The sequence below is a fragment of the Colletotrichum aenigma genome (genome assembly GCF_013390185.1).
Source record: "Colletotrichum aenigma strain Cg56 chromosome Unknown KSG_Cg56_contig07, whole genome shotgun sequence".
Classification (NCBI taxonomy): domain Eukaryota; kingdom Fungi; phylum Ascomycota; class Sordariomycetes; order Glomerellales; family Glomerellaceae; genus Colletotrichum; species Colletotrichum aenigma.
This window is the reverse complement of record NW_023500913.1, coordinates 3,947,664-3,967,333: the sequence shown is the minus strand read 5'-3', so window position 1 is coordinate 3,967,333 and position 19,670 is coordinate 3,947,664. Positions and strand designations below refer to the sequence as shown.

General features: G+C 50.4%; 6 protein-coding genes across 6 annotated transcripts; 5 read left to right on the top strand and 1 right to left on the bottom strand.

The window, feature by feature from the left end:
- Positions 1-808: 808 nt before the first annotated feature.
- On the bottom strand, positions 809-2,721 carry CGCA056_v011342 (putative amidase; the record flags this gene model as incomplete). Its single annotated transcript, XM_037326588.1, has 5 exons — positions 809-1,213; positions 1,273-1,708; positions 1,765-1,892; positions 1,996-2,379; positions 2,464-2,721. The coding sequence occupies 5 exons, from the start codon at positions 2,719-2,721 to the stop codon at positions 809-811; spliced, it is 1,611 nt and encodes a 536-aa protein (XP_037175232.1).
- Positions 2,722-3,725: 1,004 nt separating this feature from the next.
- prlL-4 (MFS transporter prlL) lies at positions 3,726-4,249 on the top strand (the record flags this gene model as incomplete). The annotated part of the gene is made up of 3 exons (XM_037326587.1): positions 3,726-3,997; positions 4,063-4,146; positions 4,201-4,249. The coding sequence occupies 3 exons, from the start codon at positions 3,726-3,728 to the stop codon at positions 4,247-4,249; spliced, it is 405 nt and encodes a 134-aa protein (XP_037175235.1).
- Positions 4,250-4,282: 33 nt separating this feature from the next.
- CGCA056_v011340 (putative transporter) lies at positions 4,283-4,737 on the top strand (the record flags this gene model as incomplete). Its single annotated transcript, XM_037326586.1, has 2 exons — positions 4,283-4,377; positions 4,440-4,737. The coding sequence occupies 2 exons, from the start codon at positions 4,283-4,285 to the stop codon at positions 4,735-4,737; spliced, it is 393 nt and encodes a 130-aa protein (XP_037175234.1).
- A 4,186-nt stretch (positions 4,738-8,923) lies between these two features.
- yanF-0 (FAD-dependent monooxygenase yanF) lies at positions 8,924-10,608 on the top strand (the record flags this gene model as incomplete). The annotated part of the gene is made up of 4 exons (XM_037326585.1): positions 8,924-9,049; positions 9,115-9,684; positions 9,756-10,039; positions 10,101-10,608. 4 exons carry the CDS (start codon positions 8,924-8,926, stop codon positions 10,606-10,608), a joined length of 1,488 nt encoding a protein of 495 aa, XP_037175667.1.
- A 1,695-nt stretch (positions 10,609-12,303) lies between these two features.
- sodh-2 (Alcohol dehydrogenase 2) lies at positions 12,304-13,428 on the top strand (the record flags this gene model as incomplete). Its single annotated transcript, XM_037326584.1, has 1 exon — positions 12,304-13,428. The coding sequence occupies one exon, from the start codon at positions 12,304-12,306 to the stop codon at positions 13,426-13,428; it is 1,125 nt and encodes a 374-aa protein (XP_037175061.1).
- A 2,414-nt stretch (positions 13,429-15,842) lies between these two features.
- cocE-1 (Cocaine esterase) lies at positions 15,843-17,910 on the top strand (the record flags this gene model as incomplete). The annotated part of the gene is made up of 5 exons (XM_037326583.1): positions 15,843-16,131; positions 16,185-16,350; positions 16,442-16,897; positions 16,951-17,104; positions 17,173-17,910. 5 exons carry the CDS (start codon positions 15,843-15,845, stop codon positions 17,908-17,910), a joined length of 1,803 nt encoding a protein of 600 aa, XP_037175668.1.
- Between the last annotated feature and the right edge of the window lie 1,760 nt (positions 17,911-19,670).

Sequence of the window (19,670 nt, the reverse complement as noted above, 5' to 3'; positions counted from 1 at the left end):
TGCATTACAGGCACATGTCGAATTGTAACTGGCCCCTCAATGAGGCTGCATATCGATATTACGATGACCTGGGTGTGCTCCGCTTGCCTAGGTTAATGCATTTTCTAGTGAATTGGTCCACAATCACAATGTCAGATTTCGCCCCTCCCCAAATTTCGTTTCAAATCGCAGGCCCTCAATGCAATACGCTGGGTTTGAACTAGGGATGAAAGGCTCAGTTAATGCCATAGGAAGACAGAGAGTCTGGTCAGGATAGTTCGAGAAATTCAAACCTCGTCGTAGATGTCCCTCTTTTTCTTCCATGCTGATCTTACATCATGTGTGCCTTCGGATCTCCTTCTGAATCCACGAAACATGCGATCCTGGTCAAACAAGGCCATCCTCCTCAGGCTTCTGAGCGAAGTGGATCTGGTTAGTGTGATGCAGGCCTTCGAGTGAAATGGCTTCTACAGTCTTTACTTTGAGTTAATTTGACCATACTTTCTATCGCTTATGTTGCTCTGTTCTCTTCGTAACCGCTGCCGCTATTTGCCTCCGCCTGTGCCTGCTTGCCTCACCCTCGCGCTTAACCCTTACGGAAAGACTACGTGACTGAATCACTGCGCTGCACCTCATTGAATTTTTCTTCGCGCTCTCGGCCTTCAAATTGAGGGGGCTAGGAGGAGATAAACCTCCTCGTAAACTCTCACTTGACGTGGATTCGATGCCCACTTCACACTTGCATCTTTTGTTTGCCGAATATGCAGCTCACGCCGAAGTCTTTTATATGTGAAGACGTCTCTGCTGCACCATACAACCTCTCCATGCGTCAATGATTTCCCTCCATAGCTATTTCAACTCTTCGCAGGACCTCCAGGCATTTCTCATCTTCGTAACGTCGAGTGACCAGCTGCAGCGAAATGGGTGCGTCTCTGTACATCTCAGGCCCGGTGTAGAGCCTGTGGTCAAACGCATCATCAGGATTACTCGGGATATAAGATTCGTCTGCAAGATCCAGATTCTGGTCGACATGGCTAACTGGAAATGAGATGGCCGGATATTCTAATAAGTTCCATTGCGACGTATAGCACCAGTCCTTGGCCTGGTCATGCCTCGGTGCGCAGCCGGGACCCACGGGGCACAGTATTGCGTCAATAGGGTGGCCGTCATCCTTGCCGGTATCGAGCCAAAGCTGATTGTACATGGCTCTGTAGGAGTTACGACGAGCTTTGAGCTAGGTTGATCGGTTATGTCAGGGATGAAGACATGTGTAACACGCAAAGTTGAACTTACATCCCAGACCTCCTCCACCGTGCGCTGCTTTATGTGCGTCTCTTCCAGCAGCCAAGTCGTTAGCGGGAGCGGCTCTTTGCCACCTGCCTGAATTAGCTCTCCGATGCGGTAGCCTCCGTCCTCGTAGTACAGCGCGCTGGTCAATTGCCAGCACTCGTCGTGGCCATAGGGCTGCCAGCTCATAATCTCAAAGTCCGCCGCGGCACTGAGAGCGTCCACGACCATTGAGAGGCCCCGGAGTATTGGCGGGTGAGGCTTGACGACGCCGTCAGACCACATGACGCCGATCTTGAGCCTTTTGGGGAGTTCCAGCTTTCGCCAAGGGATGGGGAGAAGATTGCTTTCCTGGACCCACGGAGAAGTGTCCAGGTACGATTTCATGAAGAGCTCAATACCCGAGAGTGTCGTTGAGAGCGGGCCGTTGCAACCGATAATGCTGTTCAAAGATATATGAGCATCATCGTTCCAAGAGGTGTTTAGGAGACTCCTCACCCTTCCTGCCCGACTATCACACCCATCCCTCCAGTGTTCCCCACTCGATAGGGGCTCGGCTTCAGTCCGTAGATTCCGTTATTCGCAGCCGGAACGCGAATAGAGCCCCCAATATCGCCTCCCAGACCCTCGAGTGAAATGTTAGCTGAACATCAGCCATGGAGATGAATTCACAGGAAGAGAATGTGGAACGGCGACGTACCGTAGCACAGAAGCCAGACCTTGACTTACCAATGGACTTCCCTTGAATCCCACTAGTGCGCCCTCGCCTCCGGAGCTCCCACCCGCTGTCAAATTTCTGTTCCAAGGGTTCACCGTTCTCCCGTATACTTTACTGTTCGTCTCTAGATGCATAACCGTCTGTGGCTGCGTGGTCCTGGCAAAGATCACCGCGCCGCATTTCTCCTCGAGGATGCGGTTCAGGCTGCAAGGGGGCTCCTGCTGCCGATCGCACCATGCGACAAAGCTGTTACTATTGATCTTGCCCTCGAAGCCGAATTGCTCCTTCACGGAGATGGGCAGGCCGTGGAGTGGGCCGGCCGGTTCCGGGAGAGAGTCCAAGTGCCGAGCCCTAGCGACTGCGCGCGAGTACAAGAGTTCCGTGATACAGTTTACCTGGAGGGTCAGTCAAATCTTTTGCCTTTTTCTAATTGAGATCCAGATCAAAGCACTAGAACTCTTTTTTTGTTTTCAACTTACAGCCTTTTGAGCCAGAGAAGCCCTGGCCAGGAATGCTTTGATGACAGTCTCGCATGCAAGCTCTTTGTCAGTCACTTTTCGCACTAGAGACACCGGATCACACTCAGTGATTGCAATCTCCTCGGGCGTCAGTATTTGCGACGGAATATCCTGGACATTTTGAGGCAGAGGTTCGGGTAAAGGTGTCGGAGGGCGGGCGGCAATGAGACTCTCATCTCTAATAGCAAGAGCCTTCTTCACGAGCTGCTTGGGGTCCATTTTCCACCAATGGCATCAGACAAGATATGGTTTTCGGATTCTCAAGGCAGAAACGATCCCATAAGTGGCGCAGAAAACTATCGACCCTAAATTGTGAGTTTTAGCCTGATAATCATTCTGCCGATTCGGACCCTCACTTATAAGCTGTAACGAAGCCTGCAGTATGGTGCATGGCAACAGATGCCTATGGGTTCCCCACATGGTCCAGGGGGGTTTTGACTCGACCCCCGATGCAATGATAAGCAAGACTTGGTTGACTCGGCCCAGGGCTATCAAACGTATGATAGGGAAGGCCGACCAAGCTGTTGAGATGAGAGTCTGCAGCTTAAGTATGGCTTGGGTCAGGATTGGGATACCAACTACTTTTCTCAATTGGATCGTCTATGCTTTCGCCTCGATAGCACCCCCAACGCGCAAAGAAGTCGTCTAATAAGTGCACCGCAACCGAATCCGACATTTCGCAATGACTTTGACTCCTAAGATAACGGCGGACGACTGCTCCGAGTAGCAAGCTGAAACATCGAGTATCAATTTTGGCCATGCCGAGGCCAATGGACAGACTCTCCACCCATGGGAACGACACATCAGAGATGAATACCTGAAGCTTTCCCCCGACGAAGCGCGCACTACCGAAAAGCATTTGAAGCGCAACTTGGACATGAGACTATTCCCCTCGCTCATGATCATGTACATCCTGAATGATGTCGACCGCAACGCGCTCCCGCTTGCGAAATTGGCGGGAATATCGGAGGAGCTGGGTCTATGATCAACTCAGTTCGGGACTGCAATTTCCATTCTGTTCGTTGGGTATCTGCAAGTGTTCCTTTGAGGTCTTCATATGTCGGGACTGTAGTACTTTTGTTCAAGTAAAGGTCGCCTTCGGGATAAAGCCAATTGTTACTGACGTTACTGACAATACGCGTTTACCAACACTTAGTCTCATCCAAGTCCCGAGTAACCTCTTCCTCTCGAAGCTGCGGCCGTCTCTATACCTCCCAGGTACCATGGCTATGTGGGGTGTCATATCCGGATGCACCGCTGTAGTCCACAATTTCGAGGGCCTCGTCGTGGTCCGCTTCATTCTCGGCTTCTGTGAAGCCCCGTTCTTCCCTGGGGCGGTCTTCCTCTGCTCGTCATGGTACAAGAGAAACGAGCTCGGGCTCCGTGTTGCACTCCTCTTCGGAGGCAGCATGCTCTCGGGTTCTTTCGGGGGGGTCATGGCCATTGGGATTACCGAGCGCATGGCGGGGGTTGGTGGGATCTCGTCATGGAGATGGTGAGTCTTCACCAGGCTTGAAGGACCAGACAATGACTGCGATTTCTGACGCTAATTATCGCTAGGCTCTTCATTATTGAAGGTGCTCAGACTGTAGCTTTTGCCGCCGTTTGCGTATTCACGTTACCTAACTATCCTCATAACACGTGGTGAGACCGCCATCTATGCTCAAGTACTGACGTTCAACTAATTGCCTCGGGTAGGTGGCTCACTGAGAAGGAGGCCATTGTTGCGCAGCATCGTCTTCTTTAAGACCTCCGCGACGCACCGGATGTCTCAGCCACTATGACCGAGGGCTTTACTCTCATGCTCAAGGACACAAAAGTGTGGATCATGATGCTGAACCATTTGCTTATTACCATATGTGCCTCGTTCACCAAGTAAGTCTAGCAAAGTCCCCGTATCAAAGATGTCCCGTGGTCATACCGACTCCCTCTCTCAGTTTCTTTCCCACGATCATGGCAACCCTTGGCTTCTCCCGGAAAATAACCTACGCGATGGTTTCCATCCCCTATCTCACTGGCTTCGTAATCGTCTTGTTCACCTGTTGGCACGCCGACAAGCCCAGGGAGCGGACATTTCACATCGTGGTAAACCTCGCTGTCTGCGTCGTCGGCCTAGTCATCATGAGCGCCACACTAGCTGTTCCAGCGCGCATCATTGCGAGCATCCTCATGATCTCTGGCGTTACGAGCGCTTCCAATATCAATCCGCTTCCAATATCAATCTCGCTTGGATAGGTAGCTCCGTGCCCTCTCCCTCGCCGAAGCGAGCCACCTCTATTGCTTCTATCAGCATGGTGGGAAACATCGGCAATGTCATCGGTGGTTATCTATTCCTCACAAGCCAGGTCAATCGGTATCCCATGGCTGTCGGCGTCGAGGGGGGTGCCGCATTGTTGGGGATAGGGGGCGTTCTGTTCTATAGGCGGTATCTCAAGAGACCGAATGAGAAGTTACAGGCCGGTGATACTAGCGCTATTGATATTGTTGGCATTACGGACTTCAGGTACGTTCTTTGTTATGCTGTTATCGAGCGTATTAATTAGAAAACGTCGGATTTGCCTTGTTTACTTTTCTCTAATTCACTCTTGAATAATGCTGGTACAAACGAGATGGCTCCAAATGCGGTGAATTTCGTAATTCTTAAACCAAGATTCAGTCGTGACTGAAGGTAGTTAACTGTTACGACCTGTAAACAAGGATAACAGTTGAACAACCCACTCGGGCATCGGGCGGCTAGAACAGGACATTTGTACCGCAGGATCATGGGAACAACAGGGACTCACTCGGAACGGAAGAACTATGGTATAAGTCACGTGATGATAAGATAAGAAAACGATCAGTGGAGTACAGAAGGGAACGCTCAGTGATCAGTTGGTCTTGCCAACTGATCGCGATCACCTTACGCACTTAGGTGATCACTCTGGGATAAACTAAGAACACTATTTGGAACTTGTATATAGTATGGCCCTGAGCCTGGCTTATGGTCAGACTTCCATAGCTCTCCAGCAATCAACTTAGTATTCATCCTCATGGATACTCTCAGCTTACCTTCACTGCGAATCACTTGTTGAGTCTAAGACTGATCACCTTAGCCTCTGAAGACCCGATCTACTACAGCCTACGAACTACGACCTACGACCACGACCCAGTGTACTGTTAGAACGTATCAATCCCCAGCTTCTGTTAGCAGACCCTACTGTCGGATAGCTGACCGTAACATTTAGTTATATTTTTATAGCTAAAAATCATAATGTAATATCTCTATATTTCTTTACGATATATATTAGGTTTTTAGAAAACCTTTAGAACTAAGTTCTTATTAAGTTAAATAGGGATTTAACAAGATCACTAAAACCCTAAAAAATAAATATAATATAAAGGAGATTAATAGGATATTTAATAAGAAATATAGTGAATAGTTCTAAGAACTAATCGCTATTATTACCCTTATCTAAGTTATAATATAGTAGTTAAGGAGACTAGCCTAGGTTAGGGTAGAGGAAAAAAGGGTCCTCATGTTCCCCTTAGTTATACAAAAATTCACAAAAGAATTCTTCACAAACTGCAACAGACTAGATATGTCGGATCTGTCACGTCAAGCATCACGGTCTTCGTGATGCCGATAAGTCCACTTCGGCTCTCAAGCCGGCCCCGTGCCTGGAGCCCCGACCCGCAGATCGTATCCACCGGATCCGTATTAGCGGAATGGGGCACTATTGACCTGGACCGCAGCTAAGACCCGTTGTCTGTACAGAGCTGCTGCCTAAAGCGGCCAAGACCAAGCCTGCAATCATTCACAGGGTCGACGTTCTCCCGAATTACTTCAGATGCTTCGTCATATCTTCTTATACCACACGGCACCTTCATTCACGACTATACACCACCATGGGTCGAGAAACTCAGACCTCAACTGGTCATCATGATTCGAGCGTTGCCGGAACCGCAAATACAAGGACCACAGAGACTCGGCGATCCCATAAAAAGTCTCGCAACGGGTGCACCGAGTGCAAACGTCGCCATATCCGCTGCGACGAGCGCCAGCCTTCTTGCGCAAATTGCGAAGTTGCAGAGCGTGCATGCGTCTTCCCGCCGCCCAAGAGGGGCAAGCAGAGACGGAAACGAGGGCAACAGCGTCACGCATCGCAACAGCAGGGACGAGAGACAACAACGAGTCCAACAGTACCCGATTCCACAGAGGGCAATGTAAACAACATTGACGATGCGGAAGAGCATAATACACAGACGCCACTGGCCATTCATCGGCAAGACAGCCACTCGGAACTCGGTCCAGCGGTGGATCAACCCACCATTCCCTTGTTGTTGGAGGACGGTGACCAACCGTCCATAGCCGACCTCGAGCCTACCGCTTCCCATTCACCTTCCGATTACCATCCCGGCTTGATAGGTGTACCAGACGCTGCGTCCAAGGCAATATTTACGCCGCAGCACATGATTTTGATGCACAACGCCCACTCAGTGCCAAACTTCACCGGGCCGAACCGAAGCATAGTGGACATTGCCGTCCGCCACGCTGTCGACTCACCGTACCTCCTCGATGAAATTCTCGCCTTCACGGCCTTCCACATGGTTCATCTGTATCCTGGACCAGCCGTTTGTCTCCAAAATCTGGCCACAGAGCTACAAACACGCGCTCTTGCCTCCATCACTCTCGTCACAGAAACGGTTCCCAAAGATGACAAAGCTACCGCCGTTCCTCGCTTCCTCTTTTCCGCCATCCTAGGCAGACATGTTCTTGCCGACACTCTCGCGCACTACCGCTCTTACTTCCACACATTCATTGACCGACTCGTTGAATGTTTCAATCTCAATCGCGGCATCACCTCCGTCACGCCTCCGGCCAAGGACTATCTATACGACTCCGAGATCCAGCCCTTTCTCAATGTCGTCCTCGAGGCCCACAAAAAGATAGTTTCTCCAGGAACCGAGTGCGATCCTCTTACTCGTCTTTTGGATGATTCTGACCTAAGCGAAACCAGCATGAAGGCATGCCGTCATACGATTGAGCTTTTACAGTGGTCCTTCGACCTCTGTCGAGGCCTCGATGAAGAGGAATATCCCTCAGCGGCCTCGTCGTTCTCTGTGAAGATAGAGGGAAGCTTCGTTGATATGCCGTGGAAACATCGACCAGAGGCTCTAGTAGTTCTCGCCTACTATGGCGTATTGTTGCACCGCTGCCGCAGCTTTTGGGACTTTGGCGATGCTGGCGCCTCAATGATTCGCGCTATTGCCGGGCACCTGGGTAGCTACTGGCAAGGGGTGCTCGAGTGGCCGCTGCGTGTCATTGAAACGGAGTGCAACTCGGAGCCCGTAGCTGAGGCGACGACTCCTGGCACTCTCACAATGACATCGCATGCATCACAGTGATTTTCGATGACGAAGCAAATGGATTTTGGCTGATCATGATTATGCAAACTTTGGGCGTTTCTACTTTGCTAAGGATAGCTCTTAGGGTTTGTGGATATAATATTATCATTTAAGGTGGACTTCATAAAAAATATGAATGGGTACCAGGCATCCATGATGCACACTTAATTAGGCAAAGGCAGGAATATTTTCGAAATGACATGGCGCTCAGCTTGACTAAAATCCAGATATCATGAAGGAAAATGATCCTGCAGCCTAATTACATCGTTGATTTGCATCGCCCTCAATGCTTTTTGTTCGGAATTCCGTTCGCTGGAAACGTCCAAATTACGCGTAATGATTCATGCGTCTTGGTTGCAGTCTATGGTGACTAAGCGATTTTACTGCTAGAATACGCGTATTTTGTGTGAACAGATCGAGCTAGACGGAATGCTTAGCAGGGCCTGGATCCTTTTGATCTTAGATTACAGCCACTAAAGTCTCACTAGTTATGAACTGCTTGGGCCAAGTGACAGAAGTATTAATCGACATTGATAACTTGAATACACGTATTTTGGACATTTGACAAGTACTTGGATTTGTACTAAGTCCAAAGTCTGGTCAGACTCCCTCATGGCCCTTGCTATTGCGCGGGCTAAGCACTCTGACTTCCATATGAGGTACTGCAAACCGGTCAACTAGAAAACTAGAAGCGATGCTACGCGTAAATCTGCTCTCCCCTTTGCAAGTTGAACCCGACATTTCTTGATGCATCCATAAAAGGTCCAGTTCTGACTCCTTCACAACAACACAGCCCGCCACGCTAACAACATAGCCTACAACACACTGACCTGAGCGCAGATCTGCCAGCCTCACGATGATCCTCACCTAGCGCGACGCAGAAGTGTGAATGTTGGCTTGCCTTCTGAAGTTCAAACTCACATAAATAGAGGTTGGTCTGCCCGTGACTCCGTAGTGAAGTATCCAGACAACCCACCCCAAAAAGCTTCTCATCTTCATCATATTTTACAGAACAACAAATTCAAGCGCTGTCACGATGGTCATCCCACGATTTTTGAAGTCAGCAAGCACCACGGCTGCTGCACTACTCCTGTTCGGCAGCGTGCAAGGACAGCCATCAGCAGCAACAAACAACACGCCAGAGCTCTCGGGCTTCCCAGCAGTATGAAATCCCCCCTCCCTTTTCCCCGAGAGACTATGCTTCAGACTTTTCTAACATCAATCCAGTGTGACGCACTTGTAGCCGCCAATCTATCTCACGCTGTTCACTTCCCGTCCTCCCCTCTATACCGATCCCTCGTCGAAAGCTCCTATGCCATCGACACGCGCAAACAGCCCTGGTGCTTCGTTCTCCCAAGCACCACAACTGAGGTTTCTACGGCTCTCACTGCTCTGCGTTCCGCCGGTGGCGGTGCCGGAGACTGGCACATAGCAATTCGCAGCGGCGGGCACGGGGGCGATAACCAGAACAATATCGCCGAGGGCGTGACCATCGACTTGACGCACCTCAACGCCACCACGTACGATGCGACGACCAACGTTGCGAGCGTCGGAACCGGAGCGCGTTGGGGTGCAGTCTATGCCGAGTTGGAAAAGGACGGAGTCACCGTTACGGGCGGGAGAGAGGGAGTCGTTGGTGTTGGTGGGCTCCTTCTCGGCGGCGGTATCTCGTGGTACACGGCGCGTACAGGTTTCGCTTGCGACAGCGTCGTCAACTACGAGGTGGTTCTGGCAGGCGGCACAATTATCAATGCCAACGCATCCGTCCACTCCGACCTTTGGCGGGCTCTAAAGGAGGTAGCAGCAACTTCGGCATCGTCACTAGGTTCGATCTCGAGGCGTTCCCGGCTGAGAACTTGAAAATGGAGACGAGGATTTACGCCCGGGAACACTCCGACAAGCTTATTGACGCGATTGCGGATTTCGCTGGTCTGAATCAGTCAATGGCGGACAATGCATTAATCTCCATGATGACCTACGACCCCAAGATTGAGGACAGCACAATTATGGTAGTCGAGGTCAACACTAGAAACAAGGCCAACAGCACAGCATATGACGCCTTCAACCGTATCCCACTCTTACATCCAGCTACCACGAAATCGGTGTCTCTTGTGGAGGCTGCCAACAGCACTCAGCTTTCCGGGAAAAAACGGTAAGTTCATTAACGACATCCTGTTCGCTCTACGTTGGCTCAACTGACCGTCTTATCTCAGGAACGCTGGGGCCGGAGCTCTGACCATCATCAACGACCCACGAGTTATGCGCTACTGCTTCGAACAATACAACGGTATTGTCGAGGCTATGAAAGCCCTCCTCGGACCGAAGAACTTCACCACGATCCTCGACTTCCAGCCGCTCCCTTCATACTTCGCAGGCATCGGTGTGAAAAAGGGAGGGAACGTGCTTGGACTCGAGCGAGACTCCCGCAATAAGATCCTTTTCGTAATGGGAGTGACTCTGCTGGGCTCTAACAGTGAGGAGCTCTATCCCCGGGTTTACCAACAGGTTGCGGCTATGAACAAGAGGGTAGAGGACTTTTCAAAGTCGATCGGCTGTGACAACGAGTTCAGATATCTCCCGTACGCTGACTCGAGACAAAACGTCATTGGGAGCTATGGCGAAGCCAACGTGGAGCACATCCGCAAGGTTGCCAAGAAGTATGACCCCAATGGTTTCTTCCAGCGCCGGGTGCCTGGTGGCTTCAAGATTAACAGGGTCTGATGAAAAAGCTCTTGCCCTAACCATAGGCCAGCACTCAAGATCATGATGTTCCATAACCTCTCATCGAGAAGTTTTATGGTTGGTGTCAACGACCTATTTTCTCTTCCATGAGATCGACGTTTTAAGCGATGTCTCCTATCATATTCCAGCTCCCTTGTTATAGAGTCTTGCTATCTAAGCGAATACTTCCAGTTAGCTAGAGAAATAATTAAGGTACTTTTATTAGGTCTACTAGTTTGTTGTATCTTGATAAACCTATGTGACCAATCTTCGCTGTCGTCGTTACTATCGTCGTCGTTATAATTACTGTTAGGATCTATGCCTACTGCAAGCCCGGGTAAGTGGGAATAATATCCGTCTGGACAGCCAAACTCTTTTTGTAAATATATTTTCATTTCCTCTTCAAGCCACGCAAAGCATTCCCCGTGAGATGTTGTTCACATCTTCAACAGACATATCTAGGTAATTCCCTCTCTCAAAAGCTAAGATCGAATTACTTTTACTCCTGCAGTATCCATACAGTAGCTTGAATGTCTGTCGTAGTTGTTTGAGGCTAACCAGACTTCTGTTTTCGCTCTGCTTATGTAACATCAAATCTTGCGGGGAAGAGCAGGGGTTGACTGGAATACTGAGCTTTTCCAAAGGCCAGGTGAAGAGAACCATATCATCAACCTGCTTCAAACAGCAACGCAGCTGTGGTCCAAGAGATTAGTTGCCTCTACTCATGTGCGTGAAAGCACGAGACTGCTCCGGCTGATTGCAGCAAAGGCTCAAACGGCCAGACAAGGACGATACCACGTCCCATACCCGGTTCCAAGCTCATCCACCGCTGCCGAAGCAGAAATAGAGAAATATGGGCATTTGGCGCTGCAGCAATATCCCAGCGGGTCAGGAGGTTCTGCAGAATCGGACATTGCTTTCGAAGTCGGGCTTATTGACTGGAGCAACGCTGTGGAAATTGACTGGGTCAGTTAGCAGCTCTGCCAACTAGGAAATGTATTGCTGATAGAACTACAGGACCCAGCCAATTTTTTGTCTTGACTTTGAGACGGTCAATCAAACCATATCAAGGAAATCCGTTCCTTGACACTCAGTGAAGCAGATGGACCGATGGGACGATGAAGAAGGAAACCTGCGGACTAAATTTCAATTTGTCCCTCGCAACAGGAGTCAGGACTTCGCTTGAGACCTGCCTGGCCGGCCCCCTCGAGGCCCATTTGCAGCCAGCTTATCAGCTTGGCCAACTGTTTCGCAGACAGACTCGAAAGCTAGCTTTATCAAGGAACAGCATCCAATTAGACCGGCTTAGCTAGACATACAGATCCCAGGAGCGGCTGAGTGCAGTTTGAGAATAGCGATCCCGCTTCATTGGCCCCGACTGGCAGCGGAGTTAGGTGGAGTACATTCTGCGGGCCTCGGACAAGGCGGATCTAACTATTGCCTAAACAGGTAATCGACACACCCGACCAACTCACTGATGCACCACATACGGGCACAGGAACTGATGATCGGGACACAATGATGCAGATGAATGAGCTGTCTAGTCATTGGCGTAACTGGCGGGATTTTTCTAAGTCCGAAAGCTTAGTATAAAGAAGCTGCTTGTAAGTCTCAGTAGCCCGCGTGTCCTGAGTAGCCTGTCCTCAGCAGGTACTGAATCCTGCCTCTACACTTACAGCATCACCATCTTTCACAATGTCAGACCTTACCATCCCCGAAACCACCACAGCGCTCGTTCTCCCCGCTTTCAACGAGCCGCTCAATTTGGAAAAGACCCCGACGCCAAAGACCACAACTGTCGGGTCGGTGCTGGTCCGTGTCCTGAGCACTTCCGTCCGGCCACACAACCGGGCTGGCTTTTCAGGAAACAGTCCACTCTCCCTCCCCGTCCCGTATAACCCGGGAGACACCGGTGTCGGACGCGTTATCGCTGTCGGCCCCGATGCGGTAGCCATCAAGCCGGGCCAGCTTGTGTATATCAGCGGCTTTTACCTCGCACGAGACGACCCGGAGGGCACCCGAGTTCTCACCGGCCTTCATGACGGCTTTGGCGAACCAGGCCAGGCCAAGCTGTTCAAGCACCTGGGCGGGCTTTGGAGAGATGTAGCCACAGTCCCGCTGGAGAACGCCATCCCCCTCAACGAGAAGCTTCTGGTTGATGAGCTGGGCTACTCTTTCGGAGATCTCAACTACATCCAGCGTCTTTCTGTTGCCTACGGCGGCGTCAGCGCTGCAAATCTCCGTGCCGGGGAAACGGTCATTGTAGCACCGGCCACAGGTCATTTTTCCGGTGCCGTCGCCGAGGTTGCCGCCCAGATCGGCTGCAAGGTCATCGCGCTCTCGCGATCGGCCTCCAAGTTAGAGCCGCTCACGAGTCGCCATCACCGCATCACCGCCCTGGAACTTAGCGGCGATGAAGAGAAGGATGCTGCGGCCATCCGAGCGCTTGCTCCCGGTGGTGCGGATGCCTATATCGACGTTGCGCCGCCTTCTGCCCCGGCTTCACCCCATCACCTGACGGTGTCTCTGGGCTCTCTCCGCTCGTTCGGCCGCGCCGTTTTCCTTGGCTCGATGTTCGATGTAAAGTTCAACTACGTGAGCCTGATGGTTCGCAACATTACCATCAAGGGACAGTACATGTATACTCGTGTGGAGCTGGTGTCTCTGGTCAAGATGATCGAGACTGGAGTAATCAAGCTGGGCAAAGATGCTGGGCATCAGATTGTTGACAGGGGGTTTTCACTAGAAGAATGGGAGGAAGCTGTCACTATTGCTGAGAAGGCTACGAGCTGGGGACAACAAGTGCTAATCTACCCTTAGCAATATTACATAGCTCGATGTGTGTCTTACCAACGACATTCTTTTTCAGCCCCTGCACTGGAATCCAATGTGAAATGTCGACCTGTGTATACGCTACGGCTGGCCGGGTTTGCGGAAACAAAAAGGAATCCGCCCTCGATAGAAGATGGGTACACGGAGCGGATACAGAACGGAAAATAGCCTCACTCAATCTCACGCAATTTGGCATTATTCAGCTGGTAATGCTTTGAACGTCGCCAAGATACAGGCTGCTGCGCAACGCAATCGCTGTCACTGCCACTGCCCACTCGAAAATCCCATTTTGGACAATATTCCTGATGTCGTGATACATGTCACTTCCAACTACTTTCCAAATACTCTGGATGCCAAGCTGGCGCCACCAATGAGAATGCTTTCCGTGGTGCCTTTGCGCTTCTCTCAGAGCAGTTTCGACGCAGCTGGACGTCGCCGGCCTCCTCGGAGGCGGAAAATACGATGATTTCACAAACCGTTCACGATTCAAACGGGCCGATCAAAAGGCCCCGTATGGCTAAGAAAGATGATTGGGTTTTGTGATGGAACCCTCGATATTGCGGCCTAGTCGTTACTCCGCAAATGCAAGTGGGCTCGGATTTCCATACCGCATCCACCCAGAACGGTAAGAGCGCCCTCAATCACCCAATGCCCGAGTATAAGAAGGTTTAGTTCTTGACGTTATGCTTATCTCCATTATACACTCACCTTACGGACGAATCTGAGGAATAACTCGTGCATCTCGGTGCCCTGGAAGAAGCCTGATCAAATTGTCAAGCGACCTGATTTTCATCTGCATAGCACACCCTTCATACAAATATTCCATGTTCTTCCCTTCTACCTTTTCTTTTCATACTCTCAAACTTCCAACACAGAAAACATGAAGCCTCTTTCCATCGCAACTACCCTGGCTGTCCTCGGTGCCTGTGTCGCTGACTGCAATCTTGCTTGCAACGTCCTTGCTGACCTGCCCAAGGGAGTGTCTGGCTCTCCACAGGCTCTATTGAGCGTCCAGCGCGACACCACCGCCATTTGGGCCAAGGCCTATGCCGACAAAGACGTCGAAACGCTCGTCAGCTACGTCGTCGATCCTTACATTCAACATAACCCGGCCGCCCCCTCTGGCAAGGCGATCGCCGAGGCCGGCATGAAGATGATTCTTTCCACGCCCGGTCTGATCAACAACGTAACCCGTATCATTTCGGACCTAAATTTCGCTGTCCTTCACACCCACCGAATTCAACCCAACACGACGGACAAAGCCATCGTCGTCATTGTCCGCCTGGACGGCACCTGCATCATCGAGCACTGGGATGTGCAGCAGATCATGACTCCAAGCACAGTTAATCCCATCGCCTACTTTTGATCCAATTATCAGAAGGACGTTACTGGGAGTGGGGTCGGCAGAGTATTGCACATGCCGACCGCCGTGGCCAACATATTTGGCAACTGCACGACGCGAAGGCCTTCACGATGGGCTATTCCCTGCCCACACACGCTTGCTGCACAGCTTCTCAGTATCTGGAATCCCACTTCCCACTGCAGAGAATGAAATAGAAAGCATCCAATTTTGCATCCGTGCCGGCTCAGTTTCGAGTATGTACTACAAAAAGCGTTGTCGAGTTGGTGCCATTTTGGTACCCCAACTTTGCATTAGATTGGCGAAGATAACAAGGCTCACAAGCCTTCACTGTACCTGTGGCAACTGAACAACTAGAGTGCATAATAAAGTCCATTTCACCAAATGCTCCCCTTTTACTTTCCAACTCAAAGCCAAAGTAGAAGGCTCTGGGTGTTGCCCCAAATCTTCCCCGGACGCCATCTGATGTTTTCAATTTGTCCCACTCAATCGTCGATTTATAACAACCCTCATGCTACCAGAAACTTTCCATCTTGACAGGCCTTCAACCACCCAAAGGAATTCTCAGCACACGCCATCTACCAACACGTTCAAATTCTAGCCGCTCAGTCGACAGCCGTGGTTGAATTACTGTAACCAGCTCCACCCCAAAGCACCTGTAGCTTAGAACCGGCGCAGTCGCCGTTCGGAAACGAAAGTCCTATCGCCGTTGTGGAGCCGAGCCGATGCGTGAGAGTGGGTAAACCGACGCTATGTCCACGACGCCGGAATCCCCGGATGGAGCGGCCATCAGGAAGTTGTGACCATGACAAGGTTGTTCCGGCTCCACAGGTGATTGCAACGCCCCGAAAACTGCAGTTCCGGTTGCTGAACAGCCATAAGCGGATGGAGAAATTGGAATTAGTTGCACGAACCGGCTGCTTTAACGTAGATAAGTATAACGCAACCGGTTGTGTTATTCAACATTTCCATCTTTGTCTCCTAGTCTGAATTTTCCATCCCCAATATCTGCTCAATTATCTATCCAAAGGCGAATTTTATCATGTCTCTCCAAATAGCAGGGTTCAACGTTGAAGTCAAGCCAAGCGTGCCTCCTGAACATGAGGCTGCGGGTGTTTACGACAAATTCAACCCGTCGACTCGGAAGCTGCCCAAAGGACACCGCCGAACAGTAGAGAATAAGGCCTTTGAAGCCAACACAATCTTCGAAAAAGATGTTGCAATGCCAATGAGAGACGGCATCAAGCTCTACTGTGACGTTTTCCGCCCCGACACTGCGGAGAAGGTGCCGGCAATTCTCATCTGGAGCCCCTACGGCAAGTCGGGCAACGGTAATAGCGACTTGTTCTCGGCACAAGAAGTCCATTACTAAGATTCCGAATAGGTCCCCATGGTTTAGGTATGCTGCCCGGCCGTTTCGGTGTTCCAATGTCGGAAGTCTCTGACTACGAAAAGTTCGAAGGTTTAGACCCCGCTACGTGGACTGCGAGAGGCTATGCCATCGTAAATGTAGACCTTCGGGGCACTTGGGATTCCGAGGGCATTACACCGTGAGTAGTCCGCCTTTCCTTTCGACTTTCCCTCGACTTTGTCTTCCATCAAATGTTCCCCGGTGTACCAAACTAATTTCGATTATCAAAGATGGCTGGGAGATCAAGATGGCAAAGATGGATACGACGTAGTTGAGTACATCGCCAAGCTCAATTGGTGCACGGGCAAGGTAGCTTTTGGAGGCAACAGCTGGCTCGCCATGGTACAGTGGGTAATCGCAGCCCAGCGACCGCCATCGTTAGCCGCGATCGCGCCATGGGAAGGGAACTCGGACTTTTATCGAGATACCCTTTGCCGAGGCGGAGTACCATACCCATATGATGCCATGTGGGGACTGTTACAAGACACTATGGTTGGTCGCATGGGAACCGAGGCTCCCATCCCTATGCTGGAAAAGTATCCGTTATACAACGACTACTGGGAAGATAAGAGAGCGAAGTTGGAGAACATCGACGTGCCTACCTATGTTTTGGCGAGCTACTCCAGCGCCCTCCACACCACCGGTTCGATTCGAGGGTACAACCACATTTCCTCGAAGGACAAGTGGTAAGTACGGAGACTGTCTGGCCTGTGAAGTGCATTGCTGAACAGTTACTCAGGCTTCGGATTCACCCTAAGCAGGAATGGTCAGATTTGTATGACCCAGAGAATGTCAATGACTTGACAAAGTTCTACGACTACTTCGTCAAAGGGAAGGAAAACGATTGGGGAAGCACGCCTTCTGTGCGGGTTTCACTGCTAGGTTTCAACAAAGTAAGTTTTGGAAGACATTTGAGGGCCTTCAATCGAAGAAGATCGCAATATCTGACTATAACGTGCAGCCTAATGTTGTCAATATTCCTTTTCCGTCATACCCAATCCCAGAGTCTGCCATTGCACGGACTAGGCTCTACCTGGGAGATGACAAAAAGCTCGGAATAGTACCATCCAAAAGCGCCGGGACTGTATCGTATGACGCAACCTTTTCTCCCAAGAATGGACCTCTCCAGGGCGATGAGGAGCTATTCTTCAGTTACAAGTTTACTAAGGAGACTTGGCTGCTTGGTTATTCGTGGATAGTCCTCAACATAGCCAACGAGAGCGAAGACGATATCGACGTCTTTGTGCAACTCGGAAAATCCGATGTCTCTGGCCAGCAGCTCATCAACATGAACGTACCCTTGGAGGATTTGGTACCGCCTGCCAAGAGCCCCTCTGAGGTGGCGGACTCATGCTTCCTCAAGTATCTCGGGCCAACTGGCGCCCTTCGAGGAAGTCATGCAGTCACCAAAGTGAAGAATAAGTTCAGCGGAGACTGGCCCGAGTACACCAACACTTCGAGAAAAGCCATTCCTGCTGGTACAGTCACCAAACTCGAGATTCCAATTTGGCCGACGGGGATGATCTACGGCCCTGGGGAGTCGTTGACTCTCAAGGTCTCCGGGCATTACATGAGCTATATGGAGTTTCCTCACTTGTATGGCGCCTCTCATCGGAATAAGGGACGCCATACCGTTCACTTTGGCGGTGATACTGAGAGTTATCTTGTTTTGCCATTGACGGATCCGATCTCTAAGTAGGCATACATATTTGAATTAAATGAGACTTTTCTCGATGCGAATTTTCATTAGATAGATGAAATTCGTCGCAGAATGGGTTTCAATCAACTGTGTATGTTTGGAGCGATCCCTGTTTAGATGAGCGAGTGTCAAGTGTCGACTCGACCCTCACTGATCAGTTTCTGCATATCCAAATAAACATTATTTGCGTCAAGAAATCAATACACCGTAGCGTTGAAGCCTTTCTCGGTGCTAGTAAGGATAAATGATCCATGACCGTAATAAATGTGTGAGTTTCCCGTGCAGGTTGTAGTCAGACGGCCCATAGATATTATCAAGACTTACCAAGACACATCGCATTGAAACAAAACGTTATCAATGAGAGGTATTTTATATCATAGATTGAATAACAGAAATTCCGAGAATCCTTCGCCAATACCCTCTCATGATTGTCTTGTCTCGCGATTGCCCTCCATGCGATGAAGCCATCGGGCCGGATAAGAATGGCTTGACCAGCTCGTAATCTACACTTCTCCTCGACCAATCCAGATGCGTCTCTATATGGGGCAGATTGCGCGTTCAAGACAGCAACGTCGATCTCAACTGTCCTAATCCTTTTCGCCGCTGCGACCCACGGTGAATCCGGCTGAGTAGTGACCACCAAGAAGTTCTTTCGGACAAGATCCAATGTCGAGATTTGTCTACCCGGTATTCCAACGTCTTCCAAGAAAACATGAGGAAATCTTGAACCAGGGAAAGCCGTTGGGTAGTGCGGATCATCGTAAAGCTCATCGGGCTGATGATAGCTCTCCTCAGGGACGAATGCCCCACTTGAATAGCGGTATCCCAGCTCCACTGAGACGTCAGAAGCCTCTGGCGCCGGTGGTTGTTGGAGTGCGACCCGATTCTGAAAGCGAGCAGTTGCTTGATTGACGGTAAACTCGTCAATGAATTGCCTCTCTTTGTTGTATGAGTCCAGGAGCGAAGATGAGGCCCTTCCTGTCAAGACGTAGGCCAGTTTCCAGGCTAAATTGTGAGCATCCTATATGCGAATGTGTCAGATTTTGGAACTCATCAAAATTAAGAGGCTTACCGCAATACCCGTATTCCCCCCAGCCCTCCGGTTGGTGGCATAACGTGAGCAGAGTCTCCAGCAAGGAACACGCGGCCGGCTTTACTAGCCATTCGATCGGCAGTATAAGACGCCATTGTCCAATAATTCACAGTATGCATGTCGACGCAGACCTCATCCGCTCGAAGCCCCGCGCAGTCGTAAAAGCTTTTTCTGGCTTCCTCGACAGTCACACTGCCAGGAGGAAAGTCTGACCTTTCGCCAACGCTGTTTATCATCAGAAGGCCTTGTCTGCCCCCATCATCCAAACGGAAACCTCCGTTGATTTTATCATTAGCAACGTAAACGACGCCATGAACCAGTCTTTCTTTGACAAAAGGGCCTAGATCAGATCTGAAACCAACACTGAAGCTGTTGCGCAGAACGCCTGGCCCTTCCCACCTGATGCCTTCTTTATGACGAGTCGGACTCCGGTGGCCACCGCACGCAACTAAGTATGGTGTCTTGTACTTCCTTGTCTCGTTTGTCTTATGGTTCTTGACAACGACGATAACACCATCTTTGTGCTCCTCATAGCAGAGGACCTCGTGGCTGTAAAGCTGAGTACTGCCGAAATCACTCGCATGCGAACCAAGGATGGGTTCAAACATGCTCTGCGCCATCCAGATCCAAGAAGACGGCGTGATTTGCTTCGTGATATCTGGGTCGT